Source organism: Mustela nivalis, assembly GCF_964662115.1.
Source record: "Mustela nivalis genome assembly, chromosome: 6".
Taxonomy (NCBI): domain Eukaryota; kingdom Metazoa; phylum Chordata; class Mammalia; order Carnivora; family Mustelidae; genus Mustela; species Mustela nivalis.
The window spans coordinates 48,967,958-48,987,840 of record NC_139025.1 but is presented as its reverse complement, the minus strand read 5'-3'; the positions used below and the strand labels follow the sequence as shown (position 1 = coordinate 48,987,840).

Sequence of the window (19,883 nt, the reverse complement as noted above, 5' to 3'; positions counted from 1 at the left end):
AGCACCTTCAACTTACTATGCCCTAAACTTAACTCTTCTTCCCCAAACCATTTTCAGTTCTCACTCAGGAAGGACTATAGCCTTCCCATTGCTTGGACCAACCCTTAGAATCCTTTATTTTGTATCTCCCCCATCCAAGCTTACAACAAATCCTGTCATCTTGCTCTTCTAAAGCCATGTTTGTAGACAACCTCAAACACTCCCTTTTATCCTAGTCCGAGCCAAGACCACTTGCCTTCCAACATACTTGTTTCCCTCCTTCCACCTTTGCCTCATCCAAGTTTATTTTGCTGACAAGACCCATGAACTTTTAATCACCGGTCTCTCCTTCCACATACAAACATTTGACAAACTTATAGTCTTTCATCTGTTAATTACCCCAAAAGCTAGGACCGCTACCTCTGCACTTCTGGGCAATGCCAAGGTTTCAGTAGTTTTTTTGTTTTGTTTTGTTTTGTTTTGTTTTCAAAAAAATATGTTTCAACAGTTCTATCTCTACTGCCTAGCTCACCGCAGCAAATCTATTACCTATGAGACACTTAACTTGGGTTACATGCTGGATGCTCCCATATGTAAGCCATTTTATGTTAATAAATGTTTTTTTGAAATATAAAAACAACGCTGGCATTTTTAGCAGAGTTCAACATGAGTACTTTTACATTAAAAGATAGTAAGCCACATATGTTGGTGATGAACCGTTGAGAAAATAGCACATTTGAAAAAGGAGATTCCTGTAATCAAATGACCATTCCATTCACTTTAAAGCACTCATAATTTGAGGATTTTTATTTTATGTACAATGAGCTGGCATTAACGTAGGTATCTTGGTTATCTGCAGGTAGGTATCTTGGATGACCCATTCAAGGAAGTTCACTTAATCCAACTGCAAAGAAAAAAAAAAAAAAAAGGACAAGAAATATATTAATCCAAAATGTTTAAATACCTATTTTATTCTCACAAACACTGGCTCTCATTACAAAAGAATGAGGTTCAAACCAGAAATCTAACCCACCCAAACTAGCCACCAAGCTCTAAAAATCTTAAAATATGTATTGAATGTTTACAACAAGCTGTTCCACAAACCACTATTATATTCTAGACTGTAATCTTTAGTACTGGTATTCACTTCTTCCATCAAAAACTTCCCCACCAGAAAACACTACTACATAAAAAAATCTTTACCAAAACCTCAGGCTGGTTAAGTAGGTAACTAATTACACAGCTAGTACTTTGGTATTCAATGTGTGAGAGACCCTACTATAGCAATCATTCGTACGTTAACTCATTTAACCCTCTGAGTAACAAGGCCACAAAGCTATTAGCTCAAGGGCTTGAGTCCATTCTCATCACTGACACACCACCTCCCACCCCACCGAGTGAGATACATGAACTTCCACAATGTAACAAGCATATACTTGCTAAGTGGTCAAAACTAAAAGTCTAACCCTACGATACTTTGTGTCTACCCGACATCATACTGTAACACCAGTAACTATATATCTCAAAGAGCCAAGAAAATAAGTGGTAGTTTTCACCATACGGGGAAGAAAACATTCTGGCATTTATCTAAATTTTAGAAGTGAAGACAGCTCCACATATGCGTAACTAATTTACACAACAACCTTGCCATTTATTTTTCTCAGGCAGAAACGGAACTTCATGGGACTGGACTAACGTCAGGAGATTTTATCTTGAATCCTAAAGTCTGTCTGGCCCCCATTCTCAAGCTCATTCCAGGATATGCTATCTCACGTCTCCGGGCAGTGGCCAACACATGTTTTTCGCTGGAAAATGTCTAGATACGATTCAAGAGATCTGAAACTTAATTTCCAGTGTTTTCTAAAACTGACTGCCACTGGTAAAAAGGAGTGAGACTGTAAAATCTATCCCATTAGCCTGTCCAAATTCTTCAACAGTGCTGTCCGATAACCCAAAAAGCCCCGCTAACAACTAAGAGAGAAAACGCTGTTGGTCGAAAGCTCTAAATAATTAAGTGTCTACGTTCCCAGCTCACAGAACCGGGAGGAGACAACCCCGCGGCCGCGTACCTTAATGAAGCCTATATCCTTCGCATACTGACGGAAACACTGGCGGCACATATTGAGGCCGTATTTCCGGATCAGACCGTGCCGGTTTGAGCATACGCGGCTGTAAGGAGAGAAGGCGTTACTGCGAGCCGCCGAAATGGAAGGATTCCGCACTCGGGGGCCACCACCCGCACCACCGATCTTTCGCCACCCGTCAGAGGCCCGTAATGGCGGCAGTCACGGCTCCAGAGTCGGTCTACCCCCCCACGAGGCGCGGCGGACTCCTCTCCATGAGAGATCTGGCGGCGTCACAACCGAGTGCAACCCTTCCCTAAAACCACATTCTGTTTCTTACCAAGAACGAGATCCCTGGCCAAATTTCCTCGGATGGCTCCAGTAGAGCTGCTGGTGACCCATCTTGCTCTCTCGGATGCAACGAGGCAAAAGGAAGGAGCTACCCCACGCATGCGCTCTTCAAATTTTCAAGACACGGCTTACCCAGAATGCAGTGCCGACCAATGACGCGAGCGCAGTGCGGCTATGCTGTTTGGAGGGAGTATATCGGGGCGGTCTCGGAAACAGGCTAGGCCGGCACGGCTGATGACGTCAACGCAGCTCAGCCTCTTAGTGTTAACTTGCGCGGCTCTCGAGCGCCGGGCGCGGTGGCGCGCGCCTGTAGTCCCAGCTACTCGGGAGGCTGAGGCAGGAGGATCGCTTGAGCCCAGGAGTTCTGGGCTGTAGTGCGCTATGCCGATCGGGTGTCCGCACTAAGTTCGGCATCAATATGGTGACCTCCCGGGAGCGGGGGACCACCAGGTTGCCTAAGGAGGGGTGAACCGGCCCAGGTCGGAAACGGAGCAGGTCAAAACTCCCGTGCTGATCAGTAGTGGGATCGCGCCTGTGAATAGCCACTGCACTCCAGCCTGGGCAACATAGCGAGACCCCGCCTCTTTTGAAGCCGAAAAGAATGAATCTTGAACTCCTGAGAAACAGAAAATAGGAGAGGAAAAAAAAAAAAAAATCTTTTCATCGCCTGACCCATTAATTTTCTTAATTAAAATTTTACAATTGGAAAAAGGATTTTGCCTCGACTCAGCACTGACACCTGCTGGAATAAATTAACAAAATACCTTAAAGTCAGCTGTAATAATTAAGAGTGAACAGTAGGAGTTTCTCTTTGGTCAAACAGAATGCGTTTCAGAGCTGTTTCTTGTTTTTTAATCGAGGGACACACTCTTAGAGATACACCTTCAGCAACCAAGAAAAATAAGAGGTTTACTGTGTTTGATATTTAAATGTAGTTAAATAAAAGCGAGAAACAAGTTGCACAATGTAGGTTGCTTTGACCGGATGATTTCATTACAACTACTAAAGAATGAATGCCATCTAATAATATGCTGAAAGATGTCTAAATTCCACATGGATGTTTATAATGTCTCTAGATAAACCTAAAACTATACATGATACCAAAATCAAAGCTTTAACTAAATCTACAAAATGTACCACAGAGTGAAAATTCCAATAAAATTTTACACACGAATTCTTGTAAAACTGAAATACAAAGGTATGCCCCTTCAGGATTCTGAGGGTGAGTGTGCCCCTCGCAATCAGTAAATTAGGTACTTTGGTGCAGGCTGAAGGAAGAAGGCAAGTCAAAAATTTTAAAAAACAGATATGACTTGATTCCTGCTCCTAAAACTTGCAGATGTAGGGAAGAAAATGGGATTATCTCAAAGAGCTCTTCCTTCCAGTGTCGACTGTGTGACTCAATGACATTACACAACTAAGTAAGCAGAACACTATGTCTTATGATGGATGTGGTGTACAAGAGGAGCAAAGAAGAGAAAAATTAATGCTAGCTCAAGATATACTTAAGATGCCTTTGAAGTAAGCCTTGAAGGGTGGAATTTATACAGGCAACACTAGATGGAAGGGAATGCCTAATGACAGGAAGAGTTTGAGTCAAAAAATGGAGTTGTAGAAGGTGAACTATCTTGATGATTCAAGTAGTTCTTAATGTTGAAGCCAATGCTCACTGGCCATTCCAAAAATCCTAGAGCCTTTAAGAATTATGCTAAATCTACTCTGCTTAGGGACAGGTAAAATAAACGTATTTTATCATAAAGCCTGATTGTAGAGGGTCCAATGTCAAACATCTATAGTTTTCCTACAATTTATATCAGTCATTGATGTGTAGTTTCCAAAAGTCATGTGCCTCTCAAAAGTTAATCTAACCTTTCCCGACCTATAGGTTTCTCAGACCTTTCCTACCTGGTGTACATAACTTTTAAGAGATTACAATAGTTCTGAGATCAGTTCCATAAATATTTCCGCACTTTTGATTCAGAATCCTTTGGGCCTGAAGAAGTGTGAACTCATTTAAAAGCAAAAAGGGAAAGGACAAATAAGAAACAATTAGTTAAACTTGAACAACCTGTTAAACTATCTTGATGATTCAAGTAGTTCTTAATGTTGAAGCCAATGCTCACTGGCCATTCCAAAAATCCTAGAGCCTTTAAGAATTATGCTAAATCTACTCTGCCTGTCTACTCTGCCTGTGCTCTATAAATGGAACAACAAAGCCTAGATGACAGCATATCCCTTTGTAACTTGGCTTACTGAATCTTTCAAGCCCACTGTTAAGGCATATGCTCAGAAAAAAATGATTCCTTTCAAAATATGACTGTTCATTGACAATGCCCCTGGTCACCCAAGAACTCTGATGGAGATGTACCATGAGATTAATGTTCTTTCCATGTCTGCTAATACGGTATTCATTCTGCAGCCTATGGATCAAAGGTATCATTTCAACTTTCAAGTCTTTTTATTTAAGACATCTGTTTTGTAAGGCTATGGCAACCACACATAATAATTCCTCCACTGGATCTGGGGAAAAAATTGAAAACCTCATGGAAAGAACTCACTATTCTAGATGCTATTGAGAACATTTACAATTTATGGGATGAGGTAAAAATATCAACATGATCAGGAGTTTGAAAGAAATTGATTGTAACCTTGAGTTCTAGCACTATTTGTTTTAACACGGACTACAGAAAGGTCATGAGCAAATCCCTTTACTCTTTTCAGCCTCTATTACCTTCATGAAAAATGAAAGAATTGCATTGGAATATCTGTAAACTATGTCTCAGCTCTCAAAGTTTAGATTCTATGACAGGAGACTCCTTAAAAGGATTTAATGTGGCAGCAGTATAGATGGTGGATCATTGCATTAGCCCTTTAGCTGATCCCTGTCTCTTTGCTTGCTCCACCTCTAAAGTAATCTCTCTTTACTGACCACAATAACCTGTTTCCTGTTTAGGAAAAACAGGTCTGAATTTTATCGCCTGTTGAAATTTTTCAGTGATTTCCCAGAACTTTCAGGCTAAAGTCCAAAGGCCCTGGTTTAGCAAACAAATTCTTTTCATCATCTGGCTACTTTATATTCCTCTAATGTCTGACATTTATCCCACTGTAGTATAACTGATGGTTTGCTTGTCTCTCCTAAACACTGCAAAATCATCTCTACCTTCTAAATATCTAACATAGGCACTGGCATACAGTAAGAACATTATAAATACTAAACAAGTGAATAAGTATTGAAGTAAGAAGACCTGGTAAGTTTAGGAATAGTTCTGGAGGAAAGTAATGCAGCTCTCCACTTACATGGTAGCACTAGCAGGGGAAAGGTGAACAGTAATTGGGAAATCATAGTGGGAACATAACTTACAAGACCTAATTAAGGAGCACCAACAGGGGCAAGGTAGCAATATATATATATATATATATATATATATATATATATATATATATCACTATATATACTATATAATCTACTGATCAAGTGCATATTTGTTAATCCTTTAGCTTTATTTAATGAAGTTTATTATTCAAAAAAACAACTTTAGGGGCAGCTGATGGCTCAGTTCATTAAGCGTCTATCTTTGGCTCAGGTCATAATCACAAAGTTGTGGCACTGAGTCCAGCATAGAGCTCCCTCCTCAGCGGGGAGTGTGCTTCTCCCTTTGCCTCTGCCCTCCCCCGCTGCTCACGCATACCCTCTCTCTCTGTGTCTGTCTCTCTCTCAAATGAATAAATAAAATCTTTTTTTAAAGTAAATAAATAAAAATTAAAAACCAACTCTAAGATCTGGTCCCAATGTGCCAGGGCAGGAAAACCTACACTGTCCATAGATTATGACCTAGCTGTTTAATAATATGATGTGACTATGATTTACTAGTTTGAAACCAAGTGAGCCACAAACCTAAGTGAGTAAAGTTTACTATGGGTACAAATGAAGGGGGCAAGAGTCAGAGATTCAATTAATTAACTGTTGGATGCTGTATGCACCAGAAACCCAGGGTACTAAAGGAAATGAAAGGTAATTTTAAGTGCAATTGAATTTCTAAACTCCAAAAAAGGAGACCAAGATGTTAAAGATAGCTAGTGGAAACTGAACTGGGTTTTGAAAGATTAAGAGGATCAATTAGTATGAACACAACAGGGGTGGAAATAAGTGTAGTATGTAGGCCAGGAGGAAGGGGAACCAATTGTCCAAAAGGAAAACTAATCTAGACATCATTTCTTTGATTCCTTTTGTTAAAAACTGTACCCCACTTTAAAATGCCTTGAATTTTCATACTCTTTCAGTCTGCAATTCAAACTAGCTTGAGGTAATTGAGGGCAGAGGAGAGCAACACGCAGACTTTGTTTGTGTGGTAGTAAAGACAGAAGTGTGAATGGGTAATCAAAGAATTTTTAAAAAATAATTTCTGTACCCAACATGGGGCTCAAACTTAGTATCTTGAGATCAAGAGTCCCATGCTCCACCAACAGCCAGGTACCCCTAAAGAATACTTCGCTTCATAAACAGTTCCAGAAAGACCAAAATAAATGCCATATCCAAGTATTTCAGCCATTAAAAATGGGGATACTAAGGGGGAATGTGGGGGGGGGGAGGAAAGAGATGAGATCTCAAAAACAAATATATGGTTATTTTACTTTCAGTCCAATATTATTTTATGTGATATTCTTTAATAAGATAATCTAATTTCTGTATTTTGGGAAGCACACATCTTTGAAAATCTGGCAGTTAGGAAGATAAGTTTTTGACTATACACACAGATGTGGGAAACAAAGACAGAAGGAAATGTAGATAAAACTAAATCACCTTATAACCTACTAGATCTTGAGTCTTCTTTAACATTTGCAAGTCCTTTTGGAACCTCCCTTATCTTTACTTCCCCTAACCCAAAGTATATAATCACTTGCTCCTCAGAATCCTGGGGCAGTGGGGAGCAGCCCTAGATGCCTGTGCCTGATGTCCAGGCAAAAACACCATTTCCCACGGAAGATCTCTCAAGAATTCTTTCTTGGCCATGGACTCCGGACCCTACCAACAACATTCAAAAAACTACATCAGCACTATTATTTTATTCTAAAATCACCTTGAAACTGTTAAGTAACTTTCATATCTTTAGATTATTTAACATCTGATCACTGAATCCGTGTTTCATTTACCCAGGTTAGCACCAAAAAGAGGGATGGAGTTGTTATATTCTTGGTTTTTGTACATATCTATTCTAATTGAAATTACATCAGCTTGTACATTTAAGATTTTCTCAGCTCCTAACTGTCTCTGAAAGTTCTGAATGTATTTGAGATACCTGTCGTGATTTAAGCTGGCTTTTTTTTTTATTGTTTTACTCAAAGAACAAAAGTAGGTAATACTTGTAAAGTCTGTTCTTGAAAACTCTAAGGTGTCGTTTTAGTTTAGTTTTGTTTCCCTCTGGCCATGAGATTAGCTGTTGCTAAGTGCGGAGTTGTTTTCATCTCTACATGCAAGATTAGAAAACGGGCGGGGCGGGGGGTAGTGCTCCATTAATCACTAATTTTTAAAAACCAATTACGTTTTTCGGAACTAGAATAAACAGATAACACTTTAGGTTCGACATGTAAACAGGGATGTTCACTTAAGCATAAATCATTATAGGGTCATAGTTGAATTGAAAATCAGTATTTCTATAAATCGTTTCACATTCGCGAAAGTACAGCTCAAACGAAATGAATGTTTAACCAAAGGCCGGTACGAAGGTGAGGTGAGAGAGGCGCCTAGGACACGAAATTCAAGGAGACAAGACTACGACCCTGAGAGCACCTCCTTCGCCCCGCCTACGGCCTAGCCCTCCATTAATAAACGTAATGAATTCGAAAGGCATGTGGGGTCTGGACTGTCTTAACAAGTGTCGGATACAGTTAAGCCAGTCACTCCACACAACCGCTACTAGGCATTTGTTCGACAGAAATCGCCAAGTCAAATACTGTCCTATCTTTCAGTTCTGACGGGACAGGTGTTGCCTCCGGAGTGAACGGAGCCACCAAAACCAAAACAAACACCAGCCCATCAGCGCCAGGAAATGCCGCAGTGGGCAGCTTGTAAAGTCCCAAGTTCCGAAGCTATGTAGGTAAAGACACTCTCCCTTTAACTGGGGAGCACCCGCTTCCCTTCGGGAAACTCAACTACCGAAACCCGTTAAGTGTCCACAGCTGAAACTAGAACTCCGCCCCAAACAATAACCACCTGCCCCGCCCGCCGCAAGCGTTCCTGGGAAAGGACGTTGCGCCTTCGCCAGTCGCCGGTATCGGGAGGCACGAGCCGAATCCTCAGGCGGCCGGTATCCGCGCTCCGCCGACCGGCAGCCGCAGTGAGGACTCGGCCCTGCAAGTGAAATGGGAGGCAGGCGCCCCCGCAGATCCATAGAGCCGCTGTTCTGAGAAAATCCGAGCTGTGGGCACTCCGAGCAGGCAGGCAGATCCGGGGACAGCCCGCGCGCTCCAGGACCCCGGCGGCGGCGCGGCGCGGCGGGAAGGGGGAAGTTTCAAAGCCGAGTTCTGGATGTGGCTTACAGCTGCTGGGAGGAATGAAGCTCCACTGCGACGTAGAAGTAGTCAGTCGGCATTTGCCGGCTCTGGGAATGAGGAACCGGGGTAAGGGCGTCCGGGCGGTGTTGAGCCTCTGTCAGCAGACGCCCAGGAGTCAGCCTCGGGCTGGGGCTCGGGACGATAGAGGCGGCCCGCACCCCACCTGCCTGCTCATTTCCACTTTGAAAGACAAGCGTGGGACCCGCTATGAGGTGCGTGGACAGAACCCGGCCTGCCTCGGGAATTGGCCACGAGCTCTTCTCTTTCGGGTCTCGCATGCTCGCCAGTTCCAGAGGTTGGAGCCTGGCCTGGGGGCGGATACCTGAGCCCCACCACCCCTTCCAGCCCTGGGCGTCTCCTGTGAACCCAAAGGAGGAAAGCTTTTGAGAGGGCACCTTTTCCTTATTTTTCTTTCCTTTTTTTTTTTTTTTTTTTTTTGCCCTAAACTGACAGCCTTTCTATTCAGTAGTGGATAGTAGCCCGGACCTTTTAAAGCCTCTGGAAACTCGGTCTGCGTGAAACTAAACTTTAAATGAAACAGCATTCCAGTTTGGGGGACCAGTAAAATAATTGCACTTTCGTTCAGTAAGCTTTTTCCCCCCACGGTACTTTCGCTAGCTTTTTTTTTTTTTTTTTTTTTTTGGCTTTAAGTGATGCTGGATAGTGTCCAAGGTCGCTAGACCAGATTAGTATAGTAGTATAACAGTAATGCATTGGGTTGCATCTTGATATTTTATTAATGTTACTGGTTAGTGCATCTCTCTCTCTCTTTTTCCTTAAATGCTTAATTTCCTAAGACTTGATTTTCTAGGGCGAGGGCTTTTTCTCCTCTACAGATCAATAGTAAACTCTAAAAACAATTGGAAGATGAAACAATTTTCAAAACACAAGTTTTATAAAATTGTCTTCCTCATTTTACAAGGCACTATGTTATTTTGTCAGAATGACTGGCATACCCTTATGTCTAAATAAAGTTTATACATAAAATTGAGGGGACAACTCATCTCCCACCCTTGCATCTGACTCTTGTCCAGATTTTATACAGTTTCTGGGATTATTCCCTCATAGTGTTGTACTCCACAATGAATACTCTTAGTTGAGGGATGTGTTTATTGCATCTCATTCAGAGATGCTTAATAATTGATACAGGCAGTTAAAAGTATAATTTCTCCTTTTTCATGGAATCAACTCATATAGTCTTTCAACTTGAAAAGACTTCAATCACCCAATATTTTATAGGTTAGAAGACTGTAAGTTGACAGAAGCAAACTCATAACAAGAATTGTGTCTCCCTTTTCTTCACCATTGTCTTCCCCAATAACCCCAGCTCGGGTAGTGTATATTTTTTAAAAGTCTGTAACAATCTCTTCCCTAAGCTTAAGGTGCACTAGTAATGGTAGGTCGTGATCCTAATCAAAACTTTACTGAGAACTATGAGTTGAAGGTTTACTGTGTGCAAGATGCAGTGCTAGATGCTATGGGAGAATAAACTTGATTTAGTCACTATCCTTCCAAGACTAGAAAGGAAAAAAACAAAAACTAGTGCTTGCACTACAAAGGTGGGCTATGATAAATGCTATAATAAAGGTAGAAGTATAATAGTAAAGTATCAAAAAGCTAAATGAATTTCATTACAGAGGCTTGAGAAAGTGGGTTTTTATTTTTTTTCAAGATTGATTGATTGCTTTGAGAGAGAGCAGGAGCAGGGCAGAGGGAGAGGGACAGGCAGACTCCCTGCTGAGCAGGGAGCCTGATATGGGACTCAATCCAAGGACTCTGGGATCATGACCAAAGCTGAACACAGATGCCTAACTGATTGAGCCACCCAGGCACCAGAGAAAGGTTTTGTAGAAGAGGTAGTGGCACAGGCCTTGGAACATAGTGGGTGCTCAGTAAACATTTGTTGGAAGAGTTAAAGTGATGTTGTTGGTCCTGGGTCCTGAAGACTAGTATTAGTGCTAAGTGTAGAAGTATCTTGGGGATCTTTCTTTTACCAACTTTTCTATTCCATTGTTCAGTTACTACCCATCTCACTGTAATTTCTAAATCTGTATCTTTAACTAGTCCTCTCCTAATTTCCAACTTGAATCTTCTATTGATTGGAAATCTTCACTAAGATATGTTGTAGCATTTCATACTCAAGATATCTAAAAATTAATTTTCTTTGCCACCCTAAATTTGCTTTTCTCTTGGAATTATGCAACTCATTAAATAGTACTCTGCTCTTGGGATGCCTGGGTGGCACAGTTGTTTGAACATATGCCTTCAGCTCAGTTCATGATTATGGGGTCCTGGGATCAAACCCTGAGTCAGGCTCAGAGTGGGGTCTGCCTCTCCCTTTGCTGCTCTCCACCTCGTGTTCTCTCTCTCTCTCTCTCAAATAGATAAATCTTAAAAAAAAAAAAAGTGTTCTGCCCAGAAGCCTTAAAGCTTTTACATTCCCACATCAAATAAAATACTGAATTCTTTCAGTTCTACCTCATAGGTATCTTTCAGATTTTCTTACCTCCTTCTGTCCCAACTACAGTCTAAACCACCATTAACCCTTCCTTGGCTAGACTCTTAAAAGATGCTCCTATTTCTACCCTCCCCCATCCTAATTCCCCCTCCCCCAAAGTTCGTTCTTACACTGTGGTTAAAGGGAAGTTATCAAAGTGTAGATCTATGTTCACAACTTAAAGTCGTTCAGTAGATATCATTTGCAGAATAAAATCCAAAATTCTTGACATGGTTTACAAAAGTTTTCAGCCTTCGATCTCTGCCTGTCTGGGTTCACTTGCTTCTACACTGAATCCTTTAGCCATATTGAACTTCTTTCAGCTCCTCACAGCTGCCAAACTCCCTTGCCTTCAAGGCTTAGTACACATTTTTCCTTATCGGTATGCTATTCCCTCTCTCTCCCCAGTATCCCCACTTGCCCTACATCTCTTTCAGTTCTCACCTTTAAGGTCACCTTTCCCCTAGACCAGGTGAGCTTCCTTTGCTATATAAGGTCTTAGAGCAGTCTCTAATTCCCTTATCTTAATATTTGTTGTGCTTATAATTGCTTACTTAATAATTGTCTCTCATCAGACTTTATAAATGTAATTTATAAAGACAACTTTATAAATGTAATTTATAAAGACAACTTTATAAATGTAATTATTTGGTTTTCTTCACTACTATTGTTTTAACCCCCCTGACATAGTACCCGGTACAGAGTGGCTTTTCAGTAGTTGTTGAAGTCTAAAGCAGAAGCAACAATTGTCATTAGTAATTTTTGAGCACCACTATGTGTCGGTCACTGTTGTGCCTCCGTGGATACAGTATCGAACAAAGGAAACAAGATTCCTGGTTTCTTGGAATTTATAATCTTGTGGGAGTGTGTCCACTTGGGACTAATGGACTGAAGTTAAGAAGGCAAGTAACTACTATTGGCAGCTCCTACTACGGTCACATAGTTGGAATGGGAGAAGAGGAGCATTCTCCCAAACGGGATTCACAGGAAAGGGTTACTGGGCTGATAAAACAGTAGTATCTACCAGAAGCTAGATAAGAAATGTAGCTACCCAAATGCTTAAAAAAAAAGAAAGAAGGGGCGCCTGGGTGGCTCAGTGGGTTAAGCCGCTGCCTTCGGCTCAGGTCATGATCTCAGGGTCCTGGGATCGAGTCCCGCATCGGGCTCTCTGCTCAGCAGGGAGCCTGCTTCCTTCTCTCTCTCTCTGCCTGCCTCTCAGTGTACTTGTAATTTCTCTCTGTCAAATAAATAAATAAAATCTTTAAAAAAAAAAAAAAAAAAAAAAAAAAAAAAAAAAAGAAAGAAAAAAAAAAACACAATGAAATTAAAAACTAAAACTTTTAAAACCACAAAACTCCCAGACTTGAATAAAAAGCCTGGCAAAGTGACGGGCACATTCTAGTTGTAATAAATATTGAATCACAATACCTGGTTTTATCCTTTTTTTCTCATTGGTTTTAAGCAGCTAAAGGAGAACATTGAACAGTTCTTCACCAAATTTATGGATGAGGGGAAAGCTACTGTTCGGTTAAAGGAGCCTCCTGTGGATATCTGTCTAAGTAAGGTATGGTATTAAAAACACTAATGGTTAGGTTGGTTGATTGTATTTTCTTTATAGAAGAAGCTGTTTGGGCATCCTAATATCCCACTTAGCTGAACAGGGATGGACACTTGGCAGATGTGTTTGAAGAAGCAATGGCAGCTTCTCTGGCATGCTGGCCCAGCTTTAAAAGTGCAGAGAGGCTATGCAGGATGGGGAGGAAGGAGAATGACTTAGCTCTGTGCTCCAGATGGAGCCTTATGGTGTTCTAGAGGGGAACTATAAGGCCGGTGGCACAAGTCTACATTTTGCCAGCATAATCAGGTTGCAAATCTAAATTTGGTGTAAAAAAAGATAAAATGCAAGTAGGACAATTTAGGGGGTGTTATATTTATTATCATTTTAGAAAATACTTAAACCATTAAAATATTTTTTTAAAAAACAATTTACTTATTTTAGAGAGAGAGTGAGAGAGCATGAATGGGAGAAGCAGAGAGAGAGAGGAAGAGAGAATCTCAAGCAGACTCCAAGCTGAGTTCGGAGCCCGATGTGGGGCTCAATCTCATGACCCTGAGATTATGACCTGAGCCAAAACCAGGAGTCAGATACTTATTGGACTTAAGCCCCCAGGCACCCCTAAAGATTTTATTTTTATACTTAACACCTTTTTTATACTCTACACCTAATGTGGGACTCGGACCTACAACCCCAAGGTCAAGAGCTGCATGCTTCACCAAATGAGCCAGCAAGTGCCCCATCTTAGTTCATCTTAAATCCGTCTTTTTTCTTTTTTTAATGATCTTATTTATTTGGGTGTGCCTGGGTGGCTCAGTGGGTTAGAGCCTCTGCCTTCAGCTCAGGTCATGATCTCAGGGTCCTGGGATCCAGCTCTGCATCGGGCTCTCTGCTCAGCAGGGAGCCTATTTTTCTTCCTCTCTCTCTGCCTGCCTCTCTGCCTACTTGTGATCTCTGTCTGTCAAATAAATAAATAAAATCGTTAAAAAAATAAATAAAATAAAGATTTTATTTATTTGATAGAGAGAACACAAGTTGGGGAAGTAGCAGGTAGGGAGAAGGGAGAAGCAGGCTCCCCCTCTGAGCCGGGTGCCCTACACGGGGCTGGATCCCAGGATACTGGGATCATGACCTAAATAGAAGGCAGCTGCTTAATGACTGAGCCACCCAGGAACTCCAAACCCAACCTTAAGTGGAATCTTTTCATGCTTTCCCATCTTATTTTATGCTCTTTTCGTTCCTTTTTAAATGGTTTTATTTAGAGTATGTCTTTCAACATAACCTTTTTTCAGAAATTTTCAAAGTTTTGTATCTGTATTGAAATTTAGTCAATAAAGTGCTAAAAAAATTATTTTTACTGCCATTTTCAAGAAATGATTGCACCATTTTGCATGCATAATTTTACAGAATTTGTTGTATGATGAATTAGCATGCATATATTACCTAAAATGGAATTTATAATTGTACGACTTATTTTTATTTATTCAGGCCAATTCCAGCAGTTTAAAAAGTTTCCTTACAGCTGTGAGACTGGCTCATAGAGGTTGTGATATTGAAGCACCACTTACAACCTTCACACCAGTGAAGACTTCAGAATTTGAAAAATTTAAAACTAAAATGGTTATCACATCCAAAAAGGACTATCCTCTAAGCAAGAACTTTCCATATTCTCTGGAACATCTTCAGACTTCTTACTGTGGGCTTGTCCGAATTGATATGCGTATGCTTTGCTTAAGAAACCTGAAGAAATTAGACTTGAGTCACAACCATATAAAAAAGCTTCCAGCTACAATTGGGGACCTCATCCATCTTCAAGAACTTAACTTGAATGACAATTATTTGGAGTCATTTAGTGTAGCCCTGTGTCAGTCCTCACTCCAGATGTCACTTCGGAGTTTGGATCTCAGCAAGAACAAAATTAAGGCACTCCCTGTGCAGTTTTGCCAGCTCCGCGAACTTACAGATTTGAAACTTGACGATAATGAATTGATTCGATTTCCTTTCAAGATGGGACAGTTGACAAAACTGCGTTTTTTGTCAGCAGCTCGAAATAAGCTTCCCTTTTTGCCTAGTGAATTTAAAAATTTATCCCTTGAGTACTTGGATCTTTTTGGAAATACTTTTGAACAACCAAAAGTCCTTCCGATTATAATGCTGCAAACGCCATTAACTTTATTGGAATCTTCTGCACAAGCGGTATTATATAATAGGTAAGACTTTAATAGTCATAAAATGTGGTATCTAGTATTCTCATCATCCTCACTGTAATAGTCACAGTCTTTAACATAGTTTACAATGCTGTGCACAAACTGGCCCCTTGCACCAGTGACCTTCTTGGTGCTCCTTACTCCGGCTTGGAATGCTTTTCTTCCAGAAGGTTCATAACTCACTTTCTCACTTCATTCAGTTCTCTTCCCACGTGGCACCCAGAAAGGCATTTCTTGACTCTATTTAAAGTTTGATTCCCCCACCTCCTTACACTGCTTGACTTTTTTGTCATGGGATTTATTACCTGGTATTACATATTTTTTAACATTTTTTTTTGTCAGTTTTCCCCACTATAATGTAAGATCCATGAGGGCATGGACTTTGTCTTATTACTTACTGTTTCCCCAGGGTCTAAAATGTGATATTCCTCCGTTCCTACCATATATTAGGCTCTTAATTAATATTTGGATGAATGAATGGCAGTTGTTTCTCCAAGAGTGGTCCATGACCAACAGTATCAGAATCACCTAGCAACTTGTAAGAGATGTGAGGTTTTAACTCCACTATAGACCTACTGAATCAGAAAATCTGAGGGTGGGGTAAAACCCTGGTGTTTTTATCAGTCCTTCCAGGTAGTATTGATGCACTCTAAAGTTTGAGAATTACAATCTGGCACAGTGGTCAAGTGTGGTCTTTGGAGTCAGACTTGAGATTGATTCCTGGCTTTACCCCTTAGTGTGGTTTTAGCAAGTTATTAAACCTTTGATTCAATTTTCTCATTTGTGAAACAGGAATAATAATACCCACTTTACATAGTTGTGAAGATAAAGGAGCTAATACTTTGGCATATAGTAGGACTCAATAGCTGTTGGTTCTCCTCCCCCTTGTCTTTGAACACTAACTGCACGTGGTTTCATGAGACCCCAAACTCCGTGCTTCTTTTCATATAGGAGACTAAGATGTAGACCAAATTATTATCGAGTGCCCATAAAATGGTAGGAAGACCATATTTCAGAGACAGGATTGGTTTTTTAGTGGGTAGAGAGGATTAAAAAAAAAAAAAAAGCCCATGGGCCTAGAAAAATACACAGAATTTTGCATACAGCTTTATAATGCTCATGGACCCTGACTGAAATCAGTTACAACCCTCCCTCCTCACCATTTGTATTTAAGAGCTCTTAGTTTAAAGTGGTGATTCTCAAACTTTATTTACATTTGGAGTCACCTGAGGAGCTTTAAAAATTCTGATGATTTGAGACACCTGGCTGGCTCAGAACTGACGTCCAACATAGAAAAGTGGAAGGAAAAAAATAGGTGATTAAAATGTGATATGGGGCGCCTGGGTGGCTCAGTGGGTTAATCCGCTGCCTTCGGCTCAGGTCATGATCTCAGGGTCCTGGGATCGAGTCCCGCATCGGGCTCCCTGCTGAGCAGAGAGCCTGCTTCCATCTCTCTCTCTCTCTCTGCCTGCCTCTCCACCTACTTGTGATCTCTCGCTATCAAATAAATAAATAAAATCTTTGAAAAAAAAAATGTGATATGATAGGGAAGGTAGAAAAATAAATTGATAGTGGTGAATGATATAGCATGTAGTATTTACATTGTTTTTTAAACTTGACCTCTACTGGTATATGTTCTTTTAAGGTGACCTTAATTTTTACTAATGTATAATTTTGCATGTTTTCAGTCCACTTGTTATAAAAAGAATACCAATCCAAAACTATGAGAACAATGCCTTTATCTGGCTGCTGGTGAATTGCCCTAACTACTGGCTACAAACAAAGTTATGGTCTATTAGAAAAATTTGTGGGAATTTAAATTATGTTAGATAGAAAATGCAGTTTTTAACTGTTACCTATTTCCCTAGGCTATAATCAACAGCCTGAAAGAGAGAAACATAAACATGTGGTAGACACTCCTAGCACAGTTTTTTTTTTTAATTGTTACTTATACAAGCAAGAAATTAGTACAGTTGAAAAAAATGAATTGCAAACAAGGCTGGTCACTAATCCCTTATGAAAAGGAAACTTTTTTATTTGATATGTATCTTTTCAGACTCTTTCTAAAAGGGTTTTGAACCCCAGTTTAAATTATGAGTAGATTTTATTTATTTGTTTAAAAGATCTGAACACCTATTACGTGCCAGCCTAAGTTAGGGACTAGAGAACAAAACACAGACTCTGTGGGAGACAGACAAAGTGACTTGGGGCCTGGTTGAGTTTGGGGGAACAGTGTTTTGGGGAGTTTTGGGGAGTTGAACAATGGGTAGGCAACCTCAAAAGACAATCTTACAGTGGCTCATAGATGAAGGTAAATAGTTTGACTTGATTTTAATCGCAATGGGCATCATTGGAAGTTCTAAGTAGGAAGGGTGAGTGATTCAAGCAAGGTGAGGTCAGCCTACTGGCTTAGGCAGCCAGTAAATTAAAACAAATACCCCAAACAATAAGTGTTTTAAATCTGTTTCACAGTTTAAAAGTCCCTTTTGAACAACGGATGCCTAGGAGAGTATTTGGATATATTTACGTAAATGTTTCTTCACAAATAGAACTCAGTAATTTTCCCATTACCATTATGAGAATTGTGTAACAGAACTATACCTTTAAATGATCATGTTATACTGGTCTTACAGTGTAGATCCATAAAGGACAGATGACTCTCTGCAGTCTATTCCATGGGTTTTGCTATTAAGTGACAGTGCTAAAAAATACTTTATGGAGTAGTATAAGTATACAATATGTCATATGGTGTTTTTAGTATATTTTCACCATTCTTAACTGTTTGGAAGGGAGGATAATATACTGAGTCACTTAATTAAAGATCTTATTTTTCTATGGTTATAAGTCAGTGTCCAGAAATTCATGACCTAATGCATGAAGTTCTGAATCTAATAGTGTATTTAAAAAATTTTTTTGAACTTTTTTTCCCAATAGGATTCCATATGGCTCTCATATCATTCCTTTTCATCTGTGCCAAGATTTGGATACTGCAAAAACCTGTGTTTGTGGAAGATTCTGTCTAAACTCTTTTATTCAGGGAACTACTACTATGAATCTACACTCTGTTGCTCACACTGTGGTCTTAGTAGATAATATGGGTGGTACTGAAGCACCTGTTATGTCTTACTTCTGTTCTCTAGCCTGTTATGTAAATTCCTGTGATATGTTAAAGTAATAGGTGATACTACAAAAAGAAATTCCATTTAGTTACAGATCAGTTTGGGATTCATTTGTGGTTTGTGTCAAACTGGATAAAGGGAAGCCTTTCATATACTTGAGGGGAAGATGTTACTCTAACATTTTCAATCATTTGACTGTAAAACCTTAATTTCATTAAAACCTATTTAATTTCCTTGTGAAGAAGCAGTTTTATCAGTTTATTGCACATGTATTTATTTCAACCTAGTGTTTCCAGAATGGGTTGTGGGTTATCTTTTAATGTTAAACAGATATTGATCCCTATCACTCCAGTCATAGAGTTTTCTTACCAATTTTCTTCTTGAGTTTCAGTTAAAGAAATTGAGTTCCTATATGTAGAAAATATACCTTGAAGGACTAAGATAGTGAAAACTTGTTTGGTATGAAACCATATAAGCATACCACTTTTTGTGTTTTTCTAGTATATTATTCTACATATGGAATTCTATATTCAAGCATAAAGTTGGAGCTGCGTTGGGATAAACAGACTTCAGCTTTTATAGGTTTTATAATGTTACTCACATCTTTGTTGTGATTTCTGTTTTTTAATTTCCAGAGTTGGAACACAGTTTTAGGGTTGAGTAGGAGTTAAAAATTGCTACTTTTTACTGACTACATTCTGTATTTGAAGGTTCTTTTTTCTGTTTATTATTTTAGTAACTTAATATTTTTATTTTTTAATTTAAAAATTGGTGATACACCAGCTAAACTATGATGAGGATTTGAACCAGGGGAAAGGAATGGAAAATGAAGCTGCTTGAAAAAATTGTGGAAAACGAAATCAGAACTGCTCCATTCTGTTCATTCCTATGGCCCTTCTTCAGATCAGCCTCTTTTTTAGATCATTGCAATAGCCTCATAACCGGTTTCTGGGAACAAAGGAAGTAAAAGTTACTAGAGAAAACCATCTCTGGTCTTAGCATACCATTGCTGGTTTGGGCCAGGATTTACAGTTAGTCTGTGTAAGACTATTTCTTATGGCTTAGGTAGCTGCTACTTCCTCTGTCCTAAAATATTTATTTGGAGCATTTTATTCTTTTCTGAAATTACAAGTATTCCTGAGTAAATACTGTTTTAACTGTTAGAAGATTTTTATTAAAACTTGATGTATAGGATCTCTAAAATGTAGTTTCTTCTCAGAGTGGATTCTTTCGTCCAGAGTAATTCTTGGGTGACCTTAAATTTGTTTTGCTTGTGGTCAAATTCTTCCTGCAAGAGATTTCTATATAATTTCTTGTTTTTATTTTTAAAAAATCATATATAATGCAAAAATGGCTTACACATTAAAAAGAGCTGCATTTAGCTCCATCTTTGTTCCAGGTGTTTTACATACAGTATGTGATTTAATCCTCACAAATTACCCTGGGAGGTACCACGAACCCAGACCAGAGATTTTAAGTCCAGGTTTTATGTAACTACATTAAAGCATCATTCTTTTAAAAATGTATTGTGGCATATTTAACATGTGTGTATCTGATTTT

The 19,883-nt window shown here is 39.6% G+C and overlaps 2 protein-coding genes across 6 annotated transcripts; one reads left to right on the top strand and one right to left on the bottom strand.

The window, feature by feature from the left end:
- Positions 1 to 758: 758 nt before the first annotated feature.
- Positions 759 to 3,071, bottom strand: RPS29 (ribosomal protein S29). The gene is made up of 3 exons (XM_082735223.1): positions 2,383 to 3,071; positions 2,049 to 2,148; positions 759 to 883 (listed from the first exon to the last, which is right to left on the bottom strand). Exons 1-3 carry the CDS (start codon positions 2,442 to 2,444, stop codon positions 875 to 877), a joined length of 171 nt encoding a protein of 56 aa, XP_082591349.1. The 5' UTR covers positions 2,445 to 3,071; the 3' UTR covers positions 759 to 874.
- A 4,666-nt stretch (positions 3,072 to 7,737) lies between these two features.
- LRR1 (leucine rich repeat protein 1) lies at positions 7,738 to 19,845 on the top strand. Of its 5 annotated transcripts, none has more exons than XM_082735218.1 (4): positions 8,624 to 9,157; positions 12,905 to 13,006; positions 14,486 to 15,207; positions 18,139 to 19,845. In XM_082735218.1, the coding sequence occupies exons 1-4, from the start codon at positions 8,945 to 8,947 to the stop codon at positions 18,377 to 18,379; spliced, it is 1,278 nt and encodes a 425-aa protein (XP_082591344.1). In that variant the 5' UTR covers positions 8,624 to 8,944; the 3' UTR covers positions 18,380 to 19,845. The 5 variants fall into 5 exon arrangements, with proteins under 5 accessions (XP_082591348.1, XP_082591344.1, XP_082591346.1 ...); XM_082735220.1 differs by having other exon boundaries at positions 8,626 to 9,011; positions 12,908 to 13,006; XM_082735221.1 differs by having other exon boundaries at positions 8,626 to 9,011.
- The last annotated feature ends 38 nt before the right edge of the window (positions 19,846 to 19,883 follow it).